The sequence below is a fragment of the Drosophila takahashii genome, chromosome 3L (genome assembly GCF_030179915.1).
Source record: "Drosophila takahashii strain IR98-3 E-12201 chromosome 3L, DtakHiC1v2, whole genome shotgun sequence".
Classification (NCBI taxonomy): domain Eukaryota; kingdom Metazoa; phylum Arthropoda; class Insecta; order Diptera; family Drosophilidae; genus Drosophila; species Drosophila takahashii.
Window position 1 is genome coordinate 30,558,845 of NC_091680.1, and position 22,799 is coordinate 30,581,643.

At 39.7% G+C, this 22,799-nt stretch overlaps 1 protein-coding gene across 13 annotated transcripts in view; it reads left to right on the forward strand.

Moving 5' to 3' along the window:
- LOC108069552 (uncharacterized) overlaps positions 1-22,799 on the forward strand; it is a 537,263-nt gene that overhangs the window by 67,943 nt on the left and 446,521 nt on the right. The window contains exon 6 of one of the 13 annotated variants that reach the window (XM_070214361.1): positions 16,270-16,374. The exons of the other annotated variants lie outside the window; for them this stretch is intronic. Coding sequence (XP_070070462.1) covers positions 16,270-16,368 — 99 coding nt within the window. The 3' untranslated portion in view covers positions 16,369-16,374. Of the gene's footprint in view, positions 1-16,269; positions 16,375-22,799 lie in introns of those variants that run through there. 13 annotated transcript variants of the gene reach the window in all.

The following is a 22,799-nucleotide window of genomic DNA, read 5'->3' on the forward strand; positions in this document are numbered from 1 at the left end:
GAAATATTTTTTGACATTTTTGACCTGATTTAAGAATTGGAGTAACTGTAGCTAACGTCCATCTATGAATGAACATACCACTGGAGAGGGACTTGTTAAAAATTATTTTGAGGGGGTCACATAGAACATCAATACAAATAGAATACAGGGAGAAAGGCCATCGCAATCCATACGTTCTGAGTCATTAAAGCTCGCGGCAGCAATATGGCAGTCAAAGTCGGACACATTTAGATTTCCTATATTTAATAGAGAGTCGATGGAAAGAAGCGTTTCATCATCATTCCAAGACGAAGTTGGCTCGAAATTGGATGAAAAAATGTAGCAAACAAGTTAGCAACCTCCAAGTCCGAGGAAGTCATTTCACTATTAAGAGACATGTGGGAAGGGATGTTTGATGTTCTTCTTTTGGAGTTTACAAAGTGCCAGAAGGATTTGGGATTCAAACGTAATTTACTTTCAACATCTGACATATATTGGCTATAAAGAAATTTGTTTAAGAATTCGAATTCACGCTTGTGCAGCTTGTATCTTTCAAGATCTGCAGGGTCACCGCTCTCAAGGTAACGCTTGTAGATCTTATTACGGAGATTTTTGTATTTTTTGAGTCCCCGCGTATACCAGGGTAGTTTATAAGAACTTTGTATATCATGTCGAATAGAATTTAACCTATTAGCACTTATATAAGTTAAGCACAGCAATATTTTATATAATTTTCCAAGAAATATTGCAACATTGTTAATCAACAACATTGCAACATTGTGACAATTTCGTCCAGAGTCAGATCTTAGAGTTCAATAACATAAACACGAGCATCCGGTCAGTTGCCACAACGCAAATCCATAAATGCCAATTCTGCCGATCTTGCAGTTTCTGCAGCTCAGCCAGAAGTCTGCCGCCACCGCAATTCGGCTCTGCCGATATGAACGTTGCCTCTGCCGACATCAACGCCGCTGCCAGCGACTGCGCTGCCCCTGGAAGTTAACTGGCGCCCGAACTGGGACCAGCGCGATAAAATCCGATTAAGTTCGATAAAGTGCAAAATTAATTCGCGCAACTCTAAAATTGAGGAAATCCGATTAATTTCGATCCGCGCAAATTATATTTACTGTGCAACTCCGCTGGCCCAACTTTAAGTCAAATTCAGAGGGACTCCTTCGCGAAATAATTTCTGAAGCTGAAGACGACAACCGGTCGGTAAATTAAATTTTACTGATCCATCGGTGGACTACAAGTACTGTCTGGTACGCCCGCAGGACAACCTCTATATTGTGTGAGTCGCAGGATCCCTAGTAGGCGACAAAAAGGAAGACATCCGGACCACCGGGAGGAGTAGCCACATCAAGTTAAGTTAAGTAAGATAGTGAATAAGTGAACAACCAAAGGAAATGCAAATCAATCCAATTAATTAAAAGTTTAAAGCAAGAAAATTTTAACTGAGCTAATCAGAATTAATATTAAAATTTCAAAGTTAAAATTAATATTTTAAAATTAAAAATCTACCCTAAAAATAAAAAAAATAAATTTAAAGAAAATTTAAAATTAAATCAAATAAAACTTAAAGTTTAATTCGACAACATTTTAAATATCAAAATATTAAAATTTGTCAATAATTAAAATAAGTTTAAAATTAAAAATCAATTTAATAATTAAAAGTAATTTTAAATTTTTTGCAAATTAAATTTAAAACGATTTTAAAATATTTATATTTGTAATTTCCATAATTTTATTAACATTTAAAATAATTTACGATGGACTTTACTGTAAGACAGACCCATGAATTTATTCCCCTTTTCTAAAAATTTTAACAAATGGCCAATCAGAGAAATTTATTGAGACCCCCAATCCTTAATATTGAACAACAATATCATTAATATCAGCAACAACAAAGACAGGCCCAAAGACAAGAATTATTCCAAAGAAATAGAAACATGGCATTAAATGAATTGCAAGATGCCATTAGGCAGATACTAGCAGAACAATTCCCAATTTTGTTACAACAGGCACAGAACCCAGGTTTTGACTTTGCACGTGCCCCAAATCAAGAAATTGCCCCCGAAAATCGAGCTAATCTCGAAGGTCTAGACAGAGTACCAGATATAGTAAAAAGCTTACGAGAATTTTCTGGTAATCCAGCGGAATTTAGTTCTTGGAAAAAAGGAGTTGACAGGGTTTTAAAAACATATGAACACACAGTGGGCACTGCAAAATATTTTGGTATTTTACACACAATACGTAACAAAATTACAGGCAATGCCGACACTGCATTAGAATCCTACAATATCCCACTAAATTGGGGTGCCATTTCTAAATGCCTTACCTTACACTACGCAGACAAACGCGACTTGGGAACCCTCGAGTATCAAATGACGACAATGTGCCAAGGGGCTCACCAATCTGTAGAGGAATTCCACCAAGCAGTTTACAAACACCTTTCCCTAATACTTAATAAGATAGGATGTATGGAATTAGGAAGGGAAGCTCAGCAACTTATGACCAAAATGTATAGGGACAAAGCCTTAGATACTTTTGCTCGCGGACTTCGGGGAGACTTATCCCGCCTTCTTGGCATGAAGGAACCAACAGATTTGCCATCAGCATTACACCTTTGCTTGAAGTTAGAAAACCAGGAATTCCGTGCTAACCACGCCACCAATAAAAACCAGCAATCGACTTTCCGAAATACACCTCTTCGAACTGCGCCTCAATTGCAGCCAACAATTACAACTTTCCCACAGTGGTCGTTCCCAACTGCAAATGCACAGTTCCAAAATTCGTTTTTGCTGCCTAAACAGACTGGTAATGCCTTTGTCCAACCACGTCAACAATTTAATAATAACAACCAGGCCTTAGCTGTCCCTCCATACGTAGTGGCTCGTCCCACGGTAACTCATCAAGCACTTAGACCTTCGGCTGCAAAGCCACAACAACGGCCTGAACAAATGGACGTCGATAAGACCCTCCAATCTAAACATATCAATTACATGAATAAACCAGTTCGATTCGAAGCCGGTAAACGACCACCAATGCCCTTAAACGAGGCTGCGAAGAAATCTCGGAACTTCAATATTCAAACAGGCATGACACTTCTTCGGAAGTAAAGGAAGAACCACCAACCTTATCAGAATATGACCAAACATTAAAAGACCAAGACGGACCACAACTGGAGTACGCTGACACTCTAGCAGAATATTCCGAAGCTGTAGATCAAGCCGACCAAGATAATCAATACGACTATGCCTATCTTAATTTTTTAAAGTAACCGACTCCTCATTACCTTATTTTGAGTGTAAGCTGAGGAGTGGAGATATTTTGAAGGTCCTAATAGACACCGGCTCAAATCGCAACTACATTTTACCAAAATTTGTGAAAAATCCAGTAAAGAATAAATCCCCCTTTAACGCCATCTCCGTTGGTGGAAATATTAGAATTACTCACCATAAAACAGCCAACCTATTTGATGACCCTAACACAACAATTAAATTCTTTTTATTACCCACACTTAATCCATTTGATGCCCTATTGGGAAACGATAGTTTAAAAGAATTAGGAGCAATAATTAACACAACCACCAACTATGTCATTGAAAAATGGCAAAATCATAACTATAAATGTTTAAGAATTAATGCAGTAATTGCAAACTTTGTTGTTTTTATTTCCATCCGATATTTCCCGCTAAGGAATAGGGAATACCTGTAATGCTTTGTATCGATATATCGTAAGTTAAGTAGGCGATAACTATGTATCTCTACTGCTCATCCCTAAGAACACACACACATACTTTGAAACCATTGAAATATACACGTGAGGTTAAGCGCCGAAACTTTGGAGGTTTTACCAGTCCAAATAAAAAGATTAAATACATTAATACACTCTTTGTCTTATTCGCAAACATTTTGGTCCTTCGAGCCGGATCTATCGGTCTCGTTTAGTTTTGTAACAAATTAGTGGTAAAATTCTCGTTCCTAAACTTCACATTTTGGTGAAATCGGGCATAACCTCAATCATTGAAATGTCGCTGCAAGCAGTGAAAACACAACTTGGGTTTTGCAAGTCGCAAATCACACGTGCACATGGTCGGGTCTCGGAGTTCATATCGACCGTAACAGCTTTGGACACTTTGGAACATCATCTTCGCCGTATCATGGACACGTTCGATCAACTTCTAAAGCTGTCGGCGGAAACTTACTCCCTCTCTGAAGACGAGGATTTGGCCGAACCCGATGATCTACTCGAGTACGAAACCAAGTACTACGAATTGCACGCTTTGTTATCAGATGCCATAGCAGAAAGGAAAAGGACAAACCCACATTCATCTACCCTAATCGCCAACGGGGAGGACCCACTTGAACGACTGGCTACCTCGCAGGCACAGCTGGTGGCTTCGCAGACACAGTTCTTGGAGCAGGTTCGGGAATCACATACACACACGGACTTGAGGTTTGAAAAGATCAAGATTCCAACTTTTAGAGGCAACTACGAAGATTGGCCTCAATTTTGTGATCTCTTTCTGGGATCGGTTGATCGACGAGAAAACCTAACAAGCTGCCAGAAATTCCACTACTTGAAGTCTTATTTGGATGGAGATGCTCTCAACTTGGTGAAACACATTGCCGTCACCGAGGAGAACTATGCGGAAGCCTGGGATAAACTCGTCCATCGGTACGACAAAAAGGCACTTATAACGCGCTCGTTTATTGCGGGATTTTTGTCGTTACCCAACGTTGCAGCTTCGGGAGTGGCTGCCCTGCGCAAGCTGGCCGATACAGCAGACGAATCTATTCGAGGACTACACGCACTTGGATGTGATCAGCGGGACCCATGGCTAATCCACATACTACTAGGCAAATTGGATATGGACACACGCCAATCATGGGCGGAACGGCAAGAAGGCTGCTCGAACGACGTGAAGATCGGGACCTTCTTGGAATTCTTGTTCTCCAGATGCGACGCTCTGGAATCTTGTCAATCAACTCCCAAGGCATACGGGAGGCGCACCGCCAACGTACACATCGCTGGCGAAGCTTCAAAACCATCACAAAAACTTTGTATTGTCTGCACCCAACCACACTCGATAATGGCTTGCACTCAATTTCTATCAATGGAAATACCGGATCGGCGATCATTCGTAAAGCTTCACAAATTGTGCTTTAATTGTTTGAGTCGCAACCATGTCGCTAGGCAGTGCACTTCGAAATTCAGATGTCGGCTCTGCAAAGGATCACATCATACATTGGTACATCAAGAATCACAAGGGGTACGTGAGCCCCCAGCCGCTAACTCATCGGACAGCAGCGGCACAAGAACCGAAGCTCTACCAGCCGGAATATCGAACTTCTCCGTAGAGACTGCATTTCTTGCAAGAGCGCAGACCATGATGCCCACCATACTAGCTTATGTGGTGGACAGATGTGGTACACGGACGCTGTGCCGAATTCTTTTGGATTCGGGATCAACCATTACATTGGCCACGGAGGCATTCATTCAACGCATTGGCGCACCTCGTACCCACGCGCGCATTTCGGTAATGGGTCTTTCTGCTCAAGCCGCAGGTACAACTCGAGGATGTGCAAAAATTCAACTGCAATCAAGAGTCTCGCAGGACGTCCAGGAGATTAAAGTTCTAATTATGAGTTCTTTAACTGCATCTGTACCAGACGAGGAGGTACAAATACACAATTGGCGAGACATACAAGGATTAGATTTGGCTGACCCCACGTTTGCCACCCCTGGAGACATTGATGTCATTATCGGATCGGACCAGCTATGGAGCTTCTTTACGGGCCAACGAAAACTGTTAAGTAAACCTAATTTATTCGCACTTAACACGTTCTTTGGTTGGGTAATTGCAGGTTCCGGGGATTTACAACAGGTAACTGAAAAACCGGAACAGGCGCATCATGCTCAGGTCGATTTGGACGAGGCGGTGAGGGCATTCATGGAAATGGACACTATTCAGCCCAGTCAGGCAACTATCGATGCATGCGATCCCGTGGAGCAGCTCTTTGTCGACACCCACAAACGAGATCAGGACGGCGTATACATTGTGGAGTACCCGTTCAAGAAGGACATGCCGACAATTCAGGACCCTTCTCTGCGTCAGGCTTTGAATCGATTTGCAATGCTGGAAATCAAATTTCGCCGGAACCCAGCATTGAAAAATCAATATTGTGAATTTATGAAGGATTATTTACAACGGGGGCACATGGAAGTGCTGGATAAACCCCAGCTCAACGTGCCAGAGAAAAATTGCTTTTATCTAGCTCACCATGCCGTCCTCAAAGCGGAAAGTTCCACAACCAAATGTCGTGTGGTATTTGATGGATCCGGTAAGGATATCACCGGCCATTCTCTCAACGATCGCTTACACATCGGCCCGCCGATTCAACGAGATCTCTTCGGAGTTTGCTTGAGATTCCGACAATATCGATATGTGGTTTGTACGGACATTGAGAAAATGTTCCGGGGCATAAAGATAGCTCCCGAACATTCTGATTATCAACGAATTGTTTGGCGAGAGGAGGAAACGGACCCGCTTCAGCACTATCGGCTGCTAACTGTAACTTACGGGCTAGCACCATCACCTTTCCTGGCAGTAAGAGTTCTCAAACAATTGGCAGACGACTATCATCACCGATATCCACTGGCAGCTTCCTCACTATTAACGGATGCATACGTTGACGATATATCAACAGGTGCGGATACAGAGGACGGACTCATAAAACTGCAGAAGGAACTTGTCGGGCTGCTGGCGGAGGCCAAATTCAACTTGCGAAAGTGGAGTTCCAATAGCAAAACACTTATGGATTCCTTACCAAAGGAGGATTGCGCTTTCCAAGCAGGCACCACTCAATCGAACAATGTGAAAATATTGGGTCTACTTTGGAATCCCGATACGGACACATTTTCTACGTCTCCACGATCAATTATTGTCACACAATTGCCCACCAAGCGGACCTTACTATCAGAGCTCTCCAAGATATATGATCCATTGGGTATTGTATCCCCAGCTACAGTTATGATGAAGATACTCTTTCAAGAATGTTGGCTCTGTTCTCTAAGCTGGGATGAACCCTTGACTGAAAACATTGCCAGGAGATGGAGCATATTAGCAGGCGAGCTGTCAATGTTGGCACAATGTCCAATCCCTCGATACTTGGCCAGACCCTCGCAAGCTATCGAGCTGCATGGATTTGCGGATGCCTCTTCACAAGCAGTCGGAGCCGTTGTATACAGTCGAGTTACAACGGGGATGGAAACGATTGTCACGCTAATCGCAGCCAAGACTCGGGTAGCTCCTATCAAAGCTATTTCGATACCGCGACTGGAACTCACAGCAGCTCATCTACTAGCGAAACTACTAACGCTCGTCAAGTCGTCTTTGTCAATCCCGATTACCGGAACCTTTTGTTGGACGGACTCTGAAGTCGTTCTTCACTGGCTGTCAGCTCCACCTCGACGATGGAACACCTTCGTATGCAACCGGACGGCTGAAATATTGACAGAGTATCCCAGAAGCTGCTGGAACGTTCGGAGGACAACCCAGCGGATTGCGCGTCCCGCGGTCTGCTCCCCTCCACATTGCGGGATCATACTCTATGGTGGACAGGACCTACCTGGTTAGCGGAATCGCCGTCTTTGTGGCCCACTGGCAAAAAAGCGCAGAATCGAAAGCTGCCTGTAGAGGCACTTTGTGAAGAAAAACCGGACAAGCAACTCAATTTCTCACTGGAAGCTACTCATCAGGATATTCTCGATGGTTTAAGTCACAAACTTTCGAGTTGGATTCAGCTTTTGCGAGTTGTTAGTTACGTTTTCCGCTTCATAAGCAAAGTGCGCTCCAAGGTGAATGCACGTCTTACCAAAAACTCGGATCTCCAAAGGTCATCGCAACAAGCTGTTTCACATAGCGGATTCTTGACAACTAAGGACTTGCAGTACGCTCGGAAGAAATTGTTAAAACACATGCAAATCACTTCATTTCCGTTGGACTACGACGCTGTCAAGCATGGTCAATGCCTGCCCAGAAAATCAAAGTTGTTGGGGCTCACACCGTTTTTAGATGAGTCTGGACTGTTACGCATCGGTGGACGTATCGACCGATCAGTATTGCCGTTCAACGCAAAACACCCGATTATCGTATCAAAGGAATCTCCGCTGGCACTACTCATCATACGCTATTTTCACAAGGCTAATTTACACACGGGAGTAGATGCCACCTTCCACCACGTTCGTCAGCAATTCTGGATTTTGGGAGCCAGAAACCTGACTCGTAAAGTAGTTTTCCGCTGTAAATCCTGCTTTATGAACCGACGCCTGACGCAGCACCAGATCTTGGCCGATTTACCGATACCACGAATCCAACAAAATCCTTGCTTCAGTCACACTGGCCTTGACTACGCTGGACCCATCGCTATTAAGGAAACGAAAGGTCGCTCTCCTCGCATCGGCAAAGCTTGGTTCGCCATATTTGTTTGCCTGGCCACCAAGGCGATGCACCTAGAAGTCGTCAGCGATCTCACCACAAAAGCGTTCATTGCTGCGTTCAAACGGTTTTGTGCACGTCGGAAAACCCCCACCGATTTGTATTCCGACAATGGAACTACGTTTCATGGAGCAAGACGAGAGCTGGAGGAGATGCGGAAGTTAGTTCAAGATCAAGCTAAGGACAAGGAGTTGGCTGATTTTTTCTCGACTGAAGGCTTGAAGTGGCATTTCATACCCCCTCCGCGCCCCACTTTGGCGGATTGTGGGAATCGGGAGTGCGGTCGGTAAAGCTGCACCTACGCCGAGTTGTGGGAGCAGCCGCCCTAACCTTTGAAGAATTGTCAACAGTGCTCGCACAAATCGAAGCTATTCTCAACTCGCGACCACTGGCCCAGGTCAGCGATCACACTGTCGATCCACTTACGCCAGCTCATTTTTTGATTGGCCAGCCATATACAGCGGTATCTGAGCCTTCTTTACTGGACACGCAGATGAATCGATTGGACCGGTGGAATCAACTTCAAGCCATGGTACAGGGATTTTGGAAGCGATGGCACACCGAATACCTGACTTCTCTACAGTCACGCGGCAAGTGGCAAGAAGGGACGACTAATTTAGAAGTAGGCACTCTTGTTGTACTCAAGGAGCCCAACCTACCACCGGCGAAATGGATACTTGGTCGCATCCAGGAAGTACACCCAGGACAGGACTCGAAGGTCAGAGTGGTCACCGTCAAGACAGCACATACAACCTACAAACGCCCTATCACCAAGATCGCAGTACTTCCCCTTAACTGAACGCGTCGTTCAGGGGGGCCGGTATGTTTAAGAATTAATGCAGTAATTGCAAACTTTGTTGTTTTTATTTCCATCCGATATTTCCCGCTAAGGAATAGGGAATACCTGTAATGCTTTGTATCGATATATCGTAAGTTAAGTAGGCGATAACTATGTATCTCTACTGCTCATCCCTAAGAACACACACACATACTTTGAAACCATTGAAATATACACGTGAGGTTAAGCGCCGAAACTTTGGAGGTTTTACCAGTCCAAATAAAAAGATTAAATACAGTCCACTCTTTGTCTTATTCGCAAACAATAAAGGACCAAAAATTTGACGCCGTAAACGTAATAATTCCTCGGACAGACCACTTAACAAAAACACAGAAATTTGAACTAAACCAACTCCTTCGAAAGTTTCCAAATCTCTTTGCTGAACCCAATGAAAAACTGACTTACACGACAAATGTGAAAGCTGAAATCTGCACCAGTACAGACACACCAATCTACTTAAAGTTTTATCAGTATCCAATGGCATTGAAAGATGAAATAGACAGACAAGTACTAGAACTCTTAGAAAACAATATAATACGACCATCTCGATCACCCTATAATTCACCAGTTTGGATAGTACCAAAAAAATTAGACGGATCCAATATAAAAAAATACAGAATGGTAATATACTTTAGAAAACTAAACAGCGTAACTATTACAGACAGATACCCCGTACCCGACATTAATGGCGTTCTTGTACAACTAGGAAATAATAAAATGTTTTCCGTGTTAGATCTCAAGAGCGGCTTCCATCAAATTCCTTTGAAGGCAAGCGATAAAACAGCCTTTTCTGTGAATAACGGGAAATTTGATTTTACACGACTTCCATTCGGACTGAAAAATGCCCGATCTATTTTTCAGCGAGCCCTAGACGACATTCTTAGGGAACATATAGGGAAAATTTGCTCTATTTATATAGACGACATAATCGTCTTTAGCGATAAAGAATCACATTCCAAAAATTTAGAAAACAATATTCGAAACATTAAATAATGCAAATAATAAATGCCAACTGGATAAGTGTGAATTTTTCAGAAATAAAGTTGAGTTCTTAGGATTTGTTATCGGACAAGGGAATTGAGACTAACCCCGCAAAGGTAGAAGCGATTGCTAACTACCCATGTCCCAAGGTGAAGGAATTAAGATCATTCCTTGGATTATCTGGGTATTATAGGAGATTTATCATGGGCTATGCCGCTTTAGCTAAACCTCTCACAAGTCTACTTAGAGGGGAGGATGGTCGAATTTCAAAGGCAACTTCATCGAGGAAAACTATACACCTAAATAATGAAGCCATCAGCCTGAAAAATACCCTCATATCAAAAGACGTAATATTACAATATCCCAATTTTAACGAAGAATTTGTATTGACAACGGACGCTTCCGACCACGCAATAGGAGCCGTACTTTCACAAAAAGACAGACCCATAGCTTTTATTTCTAAAACCTTATCGCAAACAGAAGAAAACTACCAAACCGCGAAAAAAGAAGTGCTCGCCATATCTTGGGCTGTAAAATCGCTTAGGGGATACCTTTACGGTGGTACTAAAGTAAAAATTTACACCGATCATGAACCTCTTACACATGATTGTAATTGGAAGGGAGGAATAGCGATTAAGAGATGGAAATCATACCTTGACGAATATAATAAAGAATTATTTTACAAACCTTGAAAGGAAAATGTAGTAGCAGACGCCTTATCCCAAAAGGTAATGACATTAACACACTGACAGCAACACAACACAGCGCTGAGAGCTCTGGACACAGCCTCATTCCTAGCGTTGAAGCCCCAATAAATGACTTTAAGAACCAAATCTTTATTTATAAAGGAAATCCATCGGACTACAAATTTACTATTCCATTCGCAACTTTCCATAGACACACTGTTTCTCGACCAGACTTTAATAAAGACATCATTATCGAAATGTTACAGAAATATTAAAACCCTTCTGTTTTAAACGGCATTTTTACGACAGAAGAGATAATGGGAGACGTACAAAAAATTTACCCAGATCATTTTAGTTCCATTAAAATCAGGTTTACCCAAAACAAAGTAGAAGATTCAACAACAGTAGAAGATTTAACAACAGAAAAACCAATTAACTGAAAAATACTACTTCCCTAAAATGAAACAAAAACAAGAGAGAACGCTATAGTCGGCTAAAGGGAGTGCGAGGGAGATGGATATATAACATTTTTTTGATTGCGCATAACTTTTTAATGAATGGTCCGATTTGAAAAATGTCTTTTACATTTCGATAGGTATAAATATACACAACAAAATTGCACATATACTTGTCGGAAATCTTTAAAGGTGTAGGCGCCAGAACCATTTTAAAATCGTTGGTGGGCGATTTTGGGCGTTAGAGGTGGCGTGGCACTCGGCTGAAAATATGATAGGCACCCGCCTAACCCAAAAATTCCCGAAACACCAATCCCAGAGTACCCCGGACATATAATCCATATTGAAATTTTTTCAACATAAAAGAAATGGGTACTAACTGCAATAGATAAATTTTCAAAATTAACACAGACCAAAATTATAAAATCTAAATCAACAGAAAATATAAAAAAACAATTGCATGACATCTTTTTCTACTACGGAGTCCCAAAATTCGTAGTTATGGATAATGAAAAATTCTTCAATTCAGCAACCATTACATTTATGGCGAAAGATCAATTAAATATTCAAATATTCAAAGCTCCTCCATACAAAAGTTCTGTTAACGGCCAAAAAAACCAAACAAATATACAACACGTTTGAGGAACTATTAAACAGGGGGATTTACGAATATAATATACATCTAAGGTGTGTTTCAAAATTATACGACTCCAACACACTTACTTTTTGAAAATTTGTAGCGTTGTTGTTCTTTATAGAAAGCGAAACATTTAAATGCAGATCGAAAGAACAATGTATGATGTGTACGAAAAAAAATACCACGAGTCCTTGATCCTCTTTTTAAGGACTTAGCGCTAATTTTTTGAAATATAGTCTATTTTTCCTAAAAAACTTTCCACATTTCACGATTGGAACATTTGAAATGCGATTCCCAGACTGTGCCACTTTGAAGTTACCTCTAGTTTAACATCGGAGAGACTTAACATTCATATCCCTAACAATATTGAATTTGTTAGTGTCAAAGTTTCCATTCAATCCTTATCTATTTTTGTAACCTGCTCTTTTATTCCTCCTGGCTCTGATTTAATAATTTATGAGCACCACCTGTCTGCTATAAAATCTGTTCTATCCTTTCTTTCCAACAGAGACCTTTTGATTGTTTTGGGTGACTTTAATCTCCCTAATATCTCTTGGTCTCTTCCCACTGACTCACTTGTCGCTACTCCTTTATCCGCCCAAGATTTTGTGGATGGCCTTTTAGAATTATCGTTACAGCAAGTAAGCTTTATACGAAATTCATTAAATAGACAATTAGATCTAGTATTTGTTTTAGCTAGAATTGACGCACTTGTTGTACCTGAAGACCGATATCATCCAACTTTGGAATTGACAATTGGCCTCCCCTGTACTGATACCCTTTCTCCTTTAGTTCCTCAAACTAAAAGGAGATGCTTTCGTAAATGTGACTATAATAAACTAAACTACATGATTTCGCAATATTATTGGACTGATTTGTACAATTGCATGGATATTGACAGTGCAATTGAACTTTTCTATAGCGTTTTAAACACTTTTTTTTGACGAATGCGTTCCTGACAGTCTTCTTCCGAAGCTAAACAGGCCTCCTTGGTTTAACAACGCGCTTCAAAGACTTAAAAATCTTAAATCCAACACTTATAAAAAGTATAAAAAAACGGGTAAGCCATCTGATTTTGCGAAATATGTTGTGGCTCGTTCAGATTTTAATGTTCTCAACAGTCATTGCTTTTCCATGTATTTAAATCGATGTAAATTCGAGTTTTCAAATGATCCGAAGCAGTTTTATAACTTCGTTAATGCCAAGCGTAAGTCTTCGGCATTGCCTTCATCGGTACGTTTAAACTCAAAAGAGGCATCGTCGGATTCTGAAATTGCGGATTTATTTGCCGAGTTTTTCCAAACTACTTATAGTTCGGCTGCTTGGTCAAACCCTATAAACCCTAACTCCTTAAATAGGGCTAATTGTATTTTTTCCCCTGTAATTACCGAAAGTTCTCTTTCAAAGGATTTAGCAACAACAACGCCAACGTATTCTCCCGGTCCTGATGGACTCCCTGGGAGTGTGCTTAAGTTTTGTGCTTCAACCATTTGTAAACCGATTCTTAAACTTTTTCATTTGTCTATTTCCTCATCAGTTTTTCCAACTATCTGGAAGGACTCTTTCATTATTCCACTCCACAAAAAGGGTGCGAAGGCGGATGCCCAGAATTATACAGGGGTGTCACAGAAACCGTCGACGGTTTTGGGGACGGTTGGTCTAGAAACCAACCGACCAAAACCGTTGGTGTCACAGGAATTCGAGAGATTTCCTTTTTTCGGAAAATTTACCGAAAAACGACCAGGGCTGGACGCATACACTAAATATCGAATATTGAATAATTATCGAATTTTATTTGACTTATTTGGACTATTTTCCAATAAGTTTTAAACTTAATTTATGTTTATCTTGCAAAATTACAAAAAGAATATATATTTAAAGCGCATATTGTACATAATAAAAGAAAAAAAATTAAAAATTTGAATTACCCGCCAGGCTACATATTGCAGCCCTGAACAACGGTTTGCCGCGGCTGCGTTGGTTTATTTTCATTTCTAAGTTGGCAAGATTTTTAAAAGCGAACTAAAATGCCGTCTGCTCTAGAGTACTTGCGAAGGCATAAACTGCGAGAGGCTAGGACGCAGAGGAGATCCTTACAAACGGTTTTACATGGACTATCATGGAGATTTAACTCATTGGCCAGGTCCTTTCACAAGAATGCGGCCGCCCTGAGTGAATCCTTTGGTAATGTCGATATTATCGCGAATGAATCGGAAGAATATGGTGTCTTGCGCTGGTGACCTATGTTTACCCCTGAAAATTAGCAAAGCTTATTAGTTTAAATTAATAATAAACAAAAATGTTGTACTTTTTTACATGTATGTCTTCTTCTTCTTCACATCCAGCGTTTTACCTGGCAAAAATAGGACATTTTTTCACGACAGAAGAAGGTATAAAAATCGTAGTATGCAGGTAGTTCATAAAATTCATTAGAGTTGTCTTAAATAAAGTTATATTTTTGGGAAACATTTGTAAGTTGGGTAATTTTATCAAAACGTCCGGCAAAATACGGGAGATTTAGAAACCGTCAAAAATGACGTCTGTGACACCGAATTTTGCTATTCGGGAGAAATTCGGTTGGAATGGTTTTCTGTGACACCCCCGATAGAGGCATTTCTAAATTGTCGGCAATTCCTAAAGCATTTGAATGTATTATTACTTCTCATTTGCAGCATTTATGTACCTCGCTAATATCACCGTGTCAGCATGGTTTTGTTAAGCGAAGATCGACCACCACAAATCTTCTTGAATTGTCATCTATTGTAATAAATGGATATAAGAATAACATGCAGACTGACGTTGTATATACAGATTTTAGTAAGGTCTTTGACTCTGTTAACCACTCTCTCCTTTTATTCAAATTAGATCAGCTTGGTTTTCCATGTAATCTATTAACTTGGATTTCAAGTTACTTGAATGGTAGGACTCAGAGGGTTATATTTAAGAGCGCTGTTTCTAAAATGATCAACGTGACATCTGGAGTTCCTCAAGGTAGTCATTTAGGCCCTTTGCTGTTTACTTTGTTTATTAACGATCTTTCCTCTATCATAGCTCATTCTCGTGTACTAATGTACGCTGACGATGTTAAGCATTGTTTATCATATAAAGATGTAGGGTCCGGTTTCAACTTACAGTCAGATATTGATTGTTTTCAGGGATGGTGTGAGTACAATCTTTTAAATCTGAACTGCCTTAAATGCAACGTTATGACTTTTTATAGGGGTACTCCTACGTTTATTAGTTATTCTCTTCAAAATACACCACTCGACCGTATATATTCAGTTAACGATTTAGGTGTTCTTCTCGACCCAAAACTTAAATTTAATTGCCACATAATGGCCACTGTCAATAAAGCTATGAGTGTTTTTGGGTTTATAAAGCGTTGGTCAAAGGAATTTGATGACCCTTATACAACCAGATTATTATATACCTCCCTTGTCCGTCCTATTTTGGAATATTGTTCTTCAGTTTGGAGTCCACAATATCAAGTGCACATCGACCGTATTGAGTCGGTGCAAAAAAATTTCTTCTTCTTGCCCTTCGTAGTTTGAACTGGGATCAAAACGTAAGGCTACCTTCCTACCAGAGTAGATTACTATTGCTTAATTTACCTACACTTGAAAACCGTAGAATAATGCTTGGTACTATTTTTATGCAAAATCTTATAAAAGGTGATATTGATTCCGTAGAACTGGTAAACCGTTTAACTTTTAATGTTCCCGTTAGACTAATACGAAATTATTACCCTCTTAATTTGCCTCGATGTACATCAAATTTTACTCTGCATGAGCCCTTTCGTGTTCTATGTAAAAATTATAACAATCTTTATCATTTAATTTGCACTTCAACATCTATCCCCGTATTAAAAACTAAAATTTTATCTCATTTGTAGTATTTGTTTCATGTATTTTCCTCGCGAACTCGCATTTTTGCCCTAATTGATAAAGGGTCCCGCGCGTAACAAGCACGTGCTTGGTATCGTTGGGCCACTTGTTTGTACTGCTCGTAATGCATCAACGTCCATCAAATAAGTAATAAGAAACATCTCCTTCACTGCGTAGCAAACTTCTGACTGAAATCATTATATCCTCTGCAATGGTATAAAAACTCTTAAATAAAAAAAACCCTGAGTTGTTGGCTGGAAATCCACTTAACAAAATATTTCATGTCTATTTATAATCCCATTCTAGGCTGACCTCAGAATAAGGCTCGTGTCTGGGATTACCACTTGCCGGCACCCTACCCCACCAGGGCTTGCTGGCGGTACAGTAGAACTCCGACAAGTATGATCAAAAGGGGCACGGGTGACCCCATCGGTGAATGCTGAGGGAAGTCAGATGTGCCAGCTAGACTGTAATCCAGGCCACAGCCCACAAATGTCGAACTACTGCGATATAAGAGCGCACCCCCTGCCACCCTTCAAAGAGATGTTTTGCCTTTTTTTACCTTTTTGGTTACCCAATAGGCGTATCCGAAGAGTGACCCGCGGGGTCTGTATTACCTATACCAATAAATATTTAGCCTCAGTTTAGCTTTTTCCTCAGTCTTATTGATCTTTTAAGTGGGGCGGAAATTTTTTTTGTTTTTATTTGCAATTCATGTCCCATCCCTTATACATTTTCTGTAAAGGGGATCCTGGCCAGACTGAGCCGCACCGCAGCCTAAGAAACTACTTTACAGAATTACGAATTTTTTGATGACAAATATATGGCCTAAAGACCCATTTGAACATTTGACTTTGAAAATTTTTGGGAACAAGGAGAGAAAATTCGTTTTACTTCGATACGTAAGAAGAGGCATACAAGTTAAGCACAGCAATATTTTATATAATTTTCCAAGAAATATTGCAACATTATTAATCAACAACATTGCAACATTGTGACAATTTCGTCCAGAGTCACATCTTAGAGTTCAATAACATAAACACGAGCATCCGGTCAGTTGCCACAACGCAAATCCATAAATACCAATTCTGCCGATCTTGCAGTTTCTGCCGCCACCACAATTCGGCTCTGCCGATATGAACGTTGCCTCTGCCGACATCAACGCCGCTGCCCCAACCCACAGATTAGATCAGGGTATTCCTAAGTAAAGTAGAATCAGTCCCGTTTTGAACATCAAATAAAATACAACGTGAAACTTAAATTTGGGTTTTTAATATCCTGGAAGTTAACTGGCGCCCGAACTGGGACCAGCGCGAGGAAAACCGATTAAGTTCGATAAAGTGCAAAATTAATTCGCGCAACTCTTAAATTGAGGAAATCTGATTAAGTTCGATCTGCGCAAATTATATTTACTGTGCAACTCCGCTGGCCCAACTTTAGGTCAAATTCAGAGGGACTCCTTCACGAAGTTATGGTTGAAGCTGAAGACGACAGCCGGTCGGTAAATTAAATTTTACTGATCCATCGGTGGACTACAAGTACTGTCTGGTACGCCTACAGGACAACCTCTATTTTGCGTGAGTCGCAGGATCCTTAGTAGGGGACAAAGAGGAAGACATCCGGACCACCGGGAGGAGAAGCCACATCATGTTAAGTTAAGTGAGCTTATCAGTATTAATATTAAAATTTCAAGGTTAAAAATTAAAATTAAAAATCTAAACTAAAAGATAAAATTTAAGAAAATTTAAAATCAAATTAAACAAAACTTAAAGCTTAAGTTTACTACATTTTAAATATCAAAATATTAAAATTTGACAATAATTAAAAATAATTGTAAAATTAAAATTCAATTCAATAATTAAAAGTAATTTAAAATTTTTCCCAATCAAATTTAAAACGATTTTAAAAACATTTATATTTGTAATTTCCAAATTTTTACTAAAATTTAAAATAATTATTAAGATGGACGTTATTGTAAGACAGACCCATGAATTTATTCCCTTTTTCTAAAAATTTTAACAAATGGCCAATCAGGGAAACCTTTTAAGATCTGCAATCCTCAATATTGAACAACCAAAAATAATAGCCCAGGCAGAAGAAAACCAAGCTATCTTAGAGCAACAACAAGCTATCTTACAACAACAACAAGCAGAACAGAACCAAGCTATTTTACAGCAACAACAAGAATTAGTACAGGGAAATCAATTAGAGCAGGAAGAAATTCAAATAAACAAACAAAGACAGGCCCAAGGACAGGAATTATTCCAAAGAAATAGAAACATGGCACTAAATGAATTGCAAGATGCTGTTAGGCAGATACTCGCAGAACAATTCCCAATTTGGTTACAATAGGCACAGAACCCAGGTTTTGATTTTGCGCGTGCCCCCAATCAGGAAATTGCCACCGAAAATCGGCCTAACCTCGAAGGATTAGGTTGGGTAGCGGAATTTAGTTCTTGGAAAAAAGGGGTTGACAGGGTTTTAAAAACATGCGAACATACAATGGGTACTGCAAAGTATTTTGGAACTTTACACACAATACGTAACAAAATTACAGGCAATGCAGACACCGCATTAGAATCCTACAATATCCCATTAAATTGGGGTGCCATTTCTAAATGCCTTACCTTACACTACGCAGACAGATTTGCCATCAGCACTACACCTTTGCTTGAAGTTAGAAAACCAGGAATTCCGTGCTAACCACGCCACCAATAAAAACCAGCAATCGACTTTCCGAAATACACCTCTTCGAACTGCGCCTCAATTGCAGCCAACAATTCCAACTTTTCCACAATGGTCGATCCCGACTGCAAATGCACAGTTCCAAAATGCGTTTTTGCTGCCCAAACAGACTGTAGTCTGGTTACCATGGTAACGCTTTTGTCCAACCACGTCAATAATTTAATAATAACAACCAGGCCATAGCTGTCCTACTATACGTAGTGGCCCGTCCCACGGTAACTCATCAACCATTTAGACCTTCGGCTGCAAAGCCACAACCACGGCCTGAACTAATGGACGTCGATAAGACCCTCCAATCTAAACATATCAATTACATGAATAAACCAGTTCGATTCGAAGCCGGTAAACGACCACCAATGCCCTTAAACGAGGCTGCGAAGAAATCTCGGAACTCCAATATTCAAACAGGTAATGACACTTCTTCGGAAGTAAAGGAAGAACCACCAACCTTATCAGAATATGACCAAACATTAAAAGACCAAGACGGACCACAACTGGAGTACGCTGACACTCTAGCAAAATATTCCGAAGCTGTAGATCAAGCCGACCAAGAATATCAATACGACTATGCCTATCTTTATTTTTTAGAGTAACCGACTCCTCATTACCTTATTTTGAGTGTAAGCTGAGGAGTGTAGAAATTTTGAAGTTCCTAATAGACACCGGCTCAAATCGCAACTACATTTTACCAAAATTTGTGAAAAATCCAGTAAAGAATAAATCCCCCTTTAACGCCATCTCCGTTGGTGGAAATATTAGAATTACTCACCATAAAACAGCCAACCTATTTGATGACCCTAACACAACAATTAAATTCTTTTTATTACCCACACTTAATCCATTTGATGCCCTATTGGGAAACGATAGTTTAAAAGAATTAGGAGCAATAATTAATACAACCACCAAAACTATGTCATTGAAAAATGGCAAAATCCTAACTATGGCAAAATCATAACTATACCAAAAATTTGACGCCGTAAACGTAATAATTCCTCGGACAGACCATTTAACAAAAACACAGAAATTTGAACTAAACCAACTCCTTCGAAAGTTTCCAAATCTCTTCGCTGAACCCAATGAAAAACTGACTTACACGACAAATGTGAAAGCTGAAATCCGCACCAGTACAGACACACCAATCTACTCAAAGTTTTATCAGTATCCGATGGCATTGAAAGATGAAATAGACAGACAAGTATTAGAACTCTTAGAAAACAATATAATACGACCATCTCGATCACCCTATAATTCACCAGTTTGGATAGTATCAAACAAATTAGACGGATCCAATATGCAAAAATACAGAATGGTAATAGACTATACAAAACTTACCCGACATTAATGGCGTGCTTGCACAACTAGGAAATAATAGAATGTTTTCCGTGTTAGATCTCAACTGCGGCTTTCATCAAATTCCTTTGAAGGAAAGTGATATAGAAAAAACGGCCTTTTCCGTGAATAACGGGAAATTTGAGTCTACACGACTTCCATTCGGACTGAAAAATGCTCCATCTATTTTTCAGCGAGCCCTAGACGACATTCTTAGGGAACATATAGGGAAAATTTGCTCTATTTATATAGACGACATAATCGTCTTTAGCGATAAAGAATCACATTCCAAAAATTTAGAAAAAAATATTCGAAACATTAAATAATGCAAATAATAAATGCCAACTGGATAAGTGTGAATTTTTCAGAAATAAAGTTGAGTTCTTAGGATTTGTTATCGGACAAGGGAATTGAGACTAACCCCGCAAAGGTAGAAGCGATTGCTAACTACCCATGTCCCAAGGTGAAGGAATTAAGATCATTCCTTGGATTATCTGGGTATTATAGGAGATTTATCATGGGCTATGCCGCTTTAGCTAAACCTCTCACAAGTCTACTTAGAGGGGAGGATGGTCGAATTTCAAAGGCAACTTCATCGAGGAAAACTATACACCTAAATAATGAAGCCATCAGCCTGAAAAATACCCTCATATCAAAAGACGTAATATTACAATATCCCAATTTTAACGAAGAATTTGTATTGACAACGGACGCTTCCAACCACGCAATAGGAGCCGTACTTTCACAAAAAGACAGACCCATAGCTTTTATTTCTAAAACCTTATCGCAAACAGAAGAAAACTACCAAACCGCGAAAAAAGAAGTGCTCGCCATATCTTGGGCTGTAAAATCGCTTAGGGGATACCTTTACGGTGGTACTAAAGTAAAAATTTACACCGATCATGAACCTCTTACACATGATTGTAATTGGAAGGGAGGAATAGCGATTAAGAGATGGAAATCATACCTTGACGAATATAATAAAGAATTATTTTACAAACCTTGAAAGGAAAATGTAGTAGCAGACGCCTTATCCCAAAAGGTAATGACATTAACACACTGACAGCAACACAACACAGCGCTGAGAGCTCTGGACACAGCCTCATTCCTAGCGTTGAAGCCCCAATAAATGCCTTTAAGAACCAAATTTTTATTTATAAGGAAATTCCACCGGACTACAAATTTACTATTCCATTCCCCACTTTCCATAGACACACTGTTACTCGACCAGACTTTAATAAAGACATTCTTATTGAACTATTAAAGAAATACTTAAACCCTTCTGTTTTAAACGGCATTTTTACGACAGAAGAGATAATGGGGGAGATTCAAAAAATTTACCCAGATCATTTTAGTTCCATTAAAATCAGGTTTACCCAAAACAAAAGTAGAAAATTTAACAAAAGATTCAGATCAGGAGGAAATAATCCCTGCAGGAAACGGAATCAGTTTTGGACTATTAAAATACTAGTTGGGTCAAGAAGGTTAACTAGTTCAAGTTATGTCCATTTTCTTGTAACGAAGTGGTCCATTTTTCATATGCTTATCGTCGGAAACAACTAGTCCATTTGCTACTAGTTTTGCACTAGTGACTGTTAACCAATTTATGGTTACAGCTGTTAAACTACACTAAAAAAAATATTTTCACGAAAAAACTAAAAATTAATCTCTAAACCATCAAGTGATTGGATTTCACTAGTACTTGACGATGCCTAACTTGACGCTCTCCTAATTTAGTATCCAATTAATAGGCGCGGTCCTTAGAGAATTTCTGATAATTATTATGTAATCAAATACAGTAAATAATAATTAAATGGAATTAAAACAAACTTACTTTTTTTGAGGCAAGTCGCCCTCTCGAGGACTTGAACCCGGGACCTTTGGATTTGTAGACACACTAACTGATTGAGCCATACACGCATCACATTTTGTATTGCCCTAACAAGGTTTATGAATTTTAGTGTGACATAATTCAAAAACAGCGATTTTTTACATATATATTGCCTCGGACAGATTAAACAAAGTTTTAAATAAAACTAAAGCATCACCTAGCAAACGAAAAACAAAAAAAAATGTACAGAGACTGGGGATTGAACCGAGGACCTCGAGTGTTTGATTTGTTTAATGTTAAATTTCCCAAGACATTTACACTCTAGGCTATATTTTTGGATCATATGTGTTTCATTTGCAACTAGTTAAATTCCAGTTGCCTTTTAACTAGACCCTAACATGTATTTGTTCTACCAGTTAAATATTTTTAAGTTTTTTTTTGTCGGAAAGGTACTAGTCCGAGACAAGTTTCTTTTTTACTAGTTTTGTATTAATCATTTTTTCGACTAGCACAAATTTTCTAGACCCTGTGTAGTCCAAATGCATTCAGACAAATTGCTTTATTATACCCGTTACTCGTAGAGTAAAAGGGTATACTAGATTCGTGCAAAAGTATGTAACAGCTAGAAGGAAGCGTTTCCGACCCCATAAAGTATATATATTCTTGATCAGGGTCACTAGCCGAGTCGATCTAGCCATGTCCGTCTGTCCGTCTGTCTGTCTGTCCGTCTGTCCGTCTGTCCGTCTGTATGAACGCTAAGATCTCAGAAACTACAAAAGCTAGAAGGTTGAGATTTCCCACACATATTCTTTGGCTTCCTACGCAGCGCAAGTTTATTTTAGCCGAGCGCCACGCCCCCTCTAACGCCCACAATCGCCCACTAACGATTTTAAAATGGGTCCTGCGCCCACATCTTTAAAGATTTCCGAGA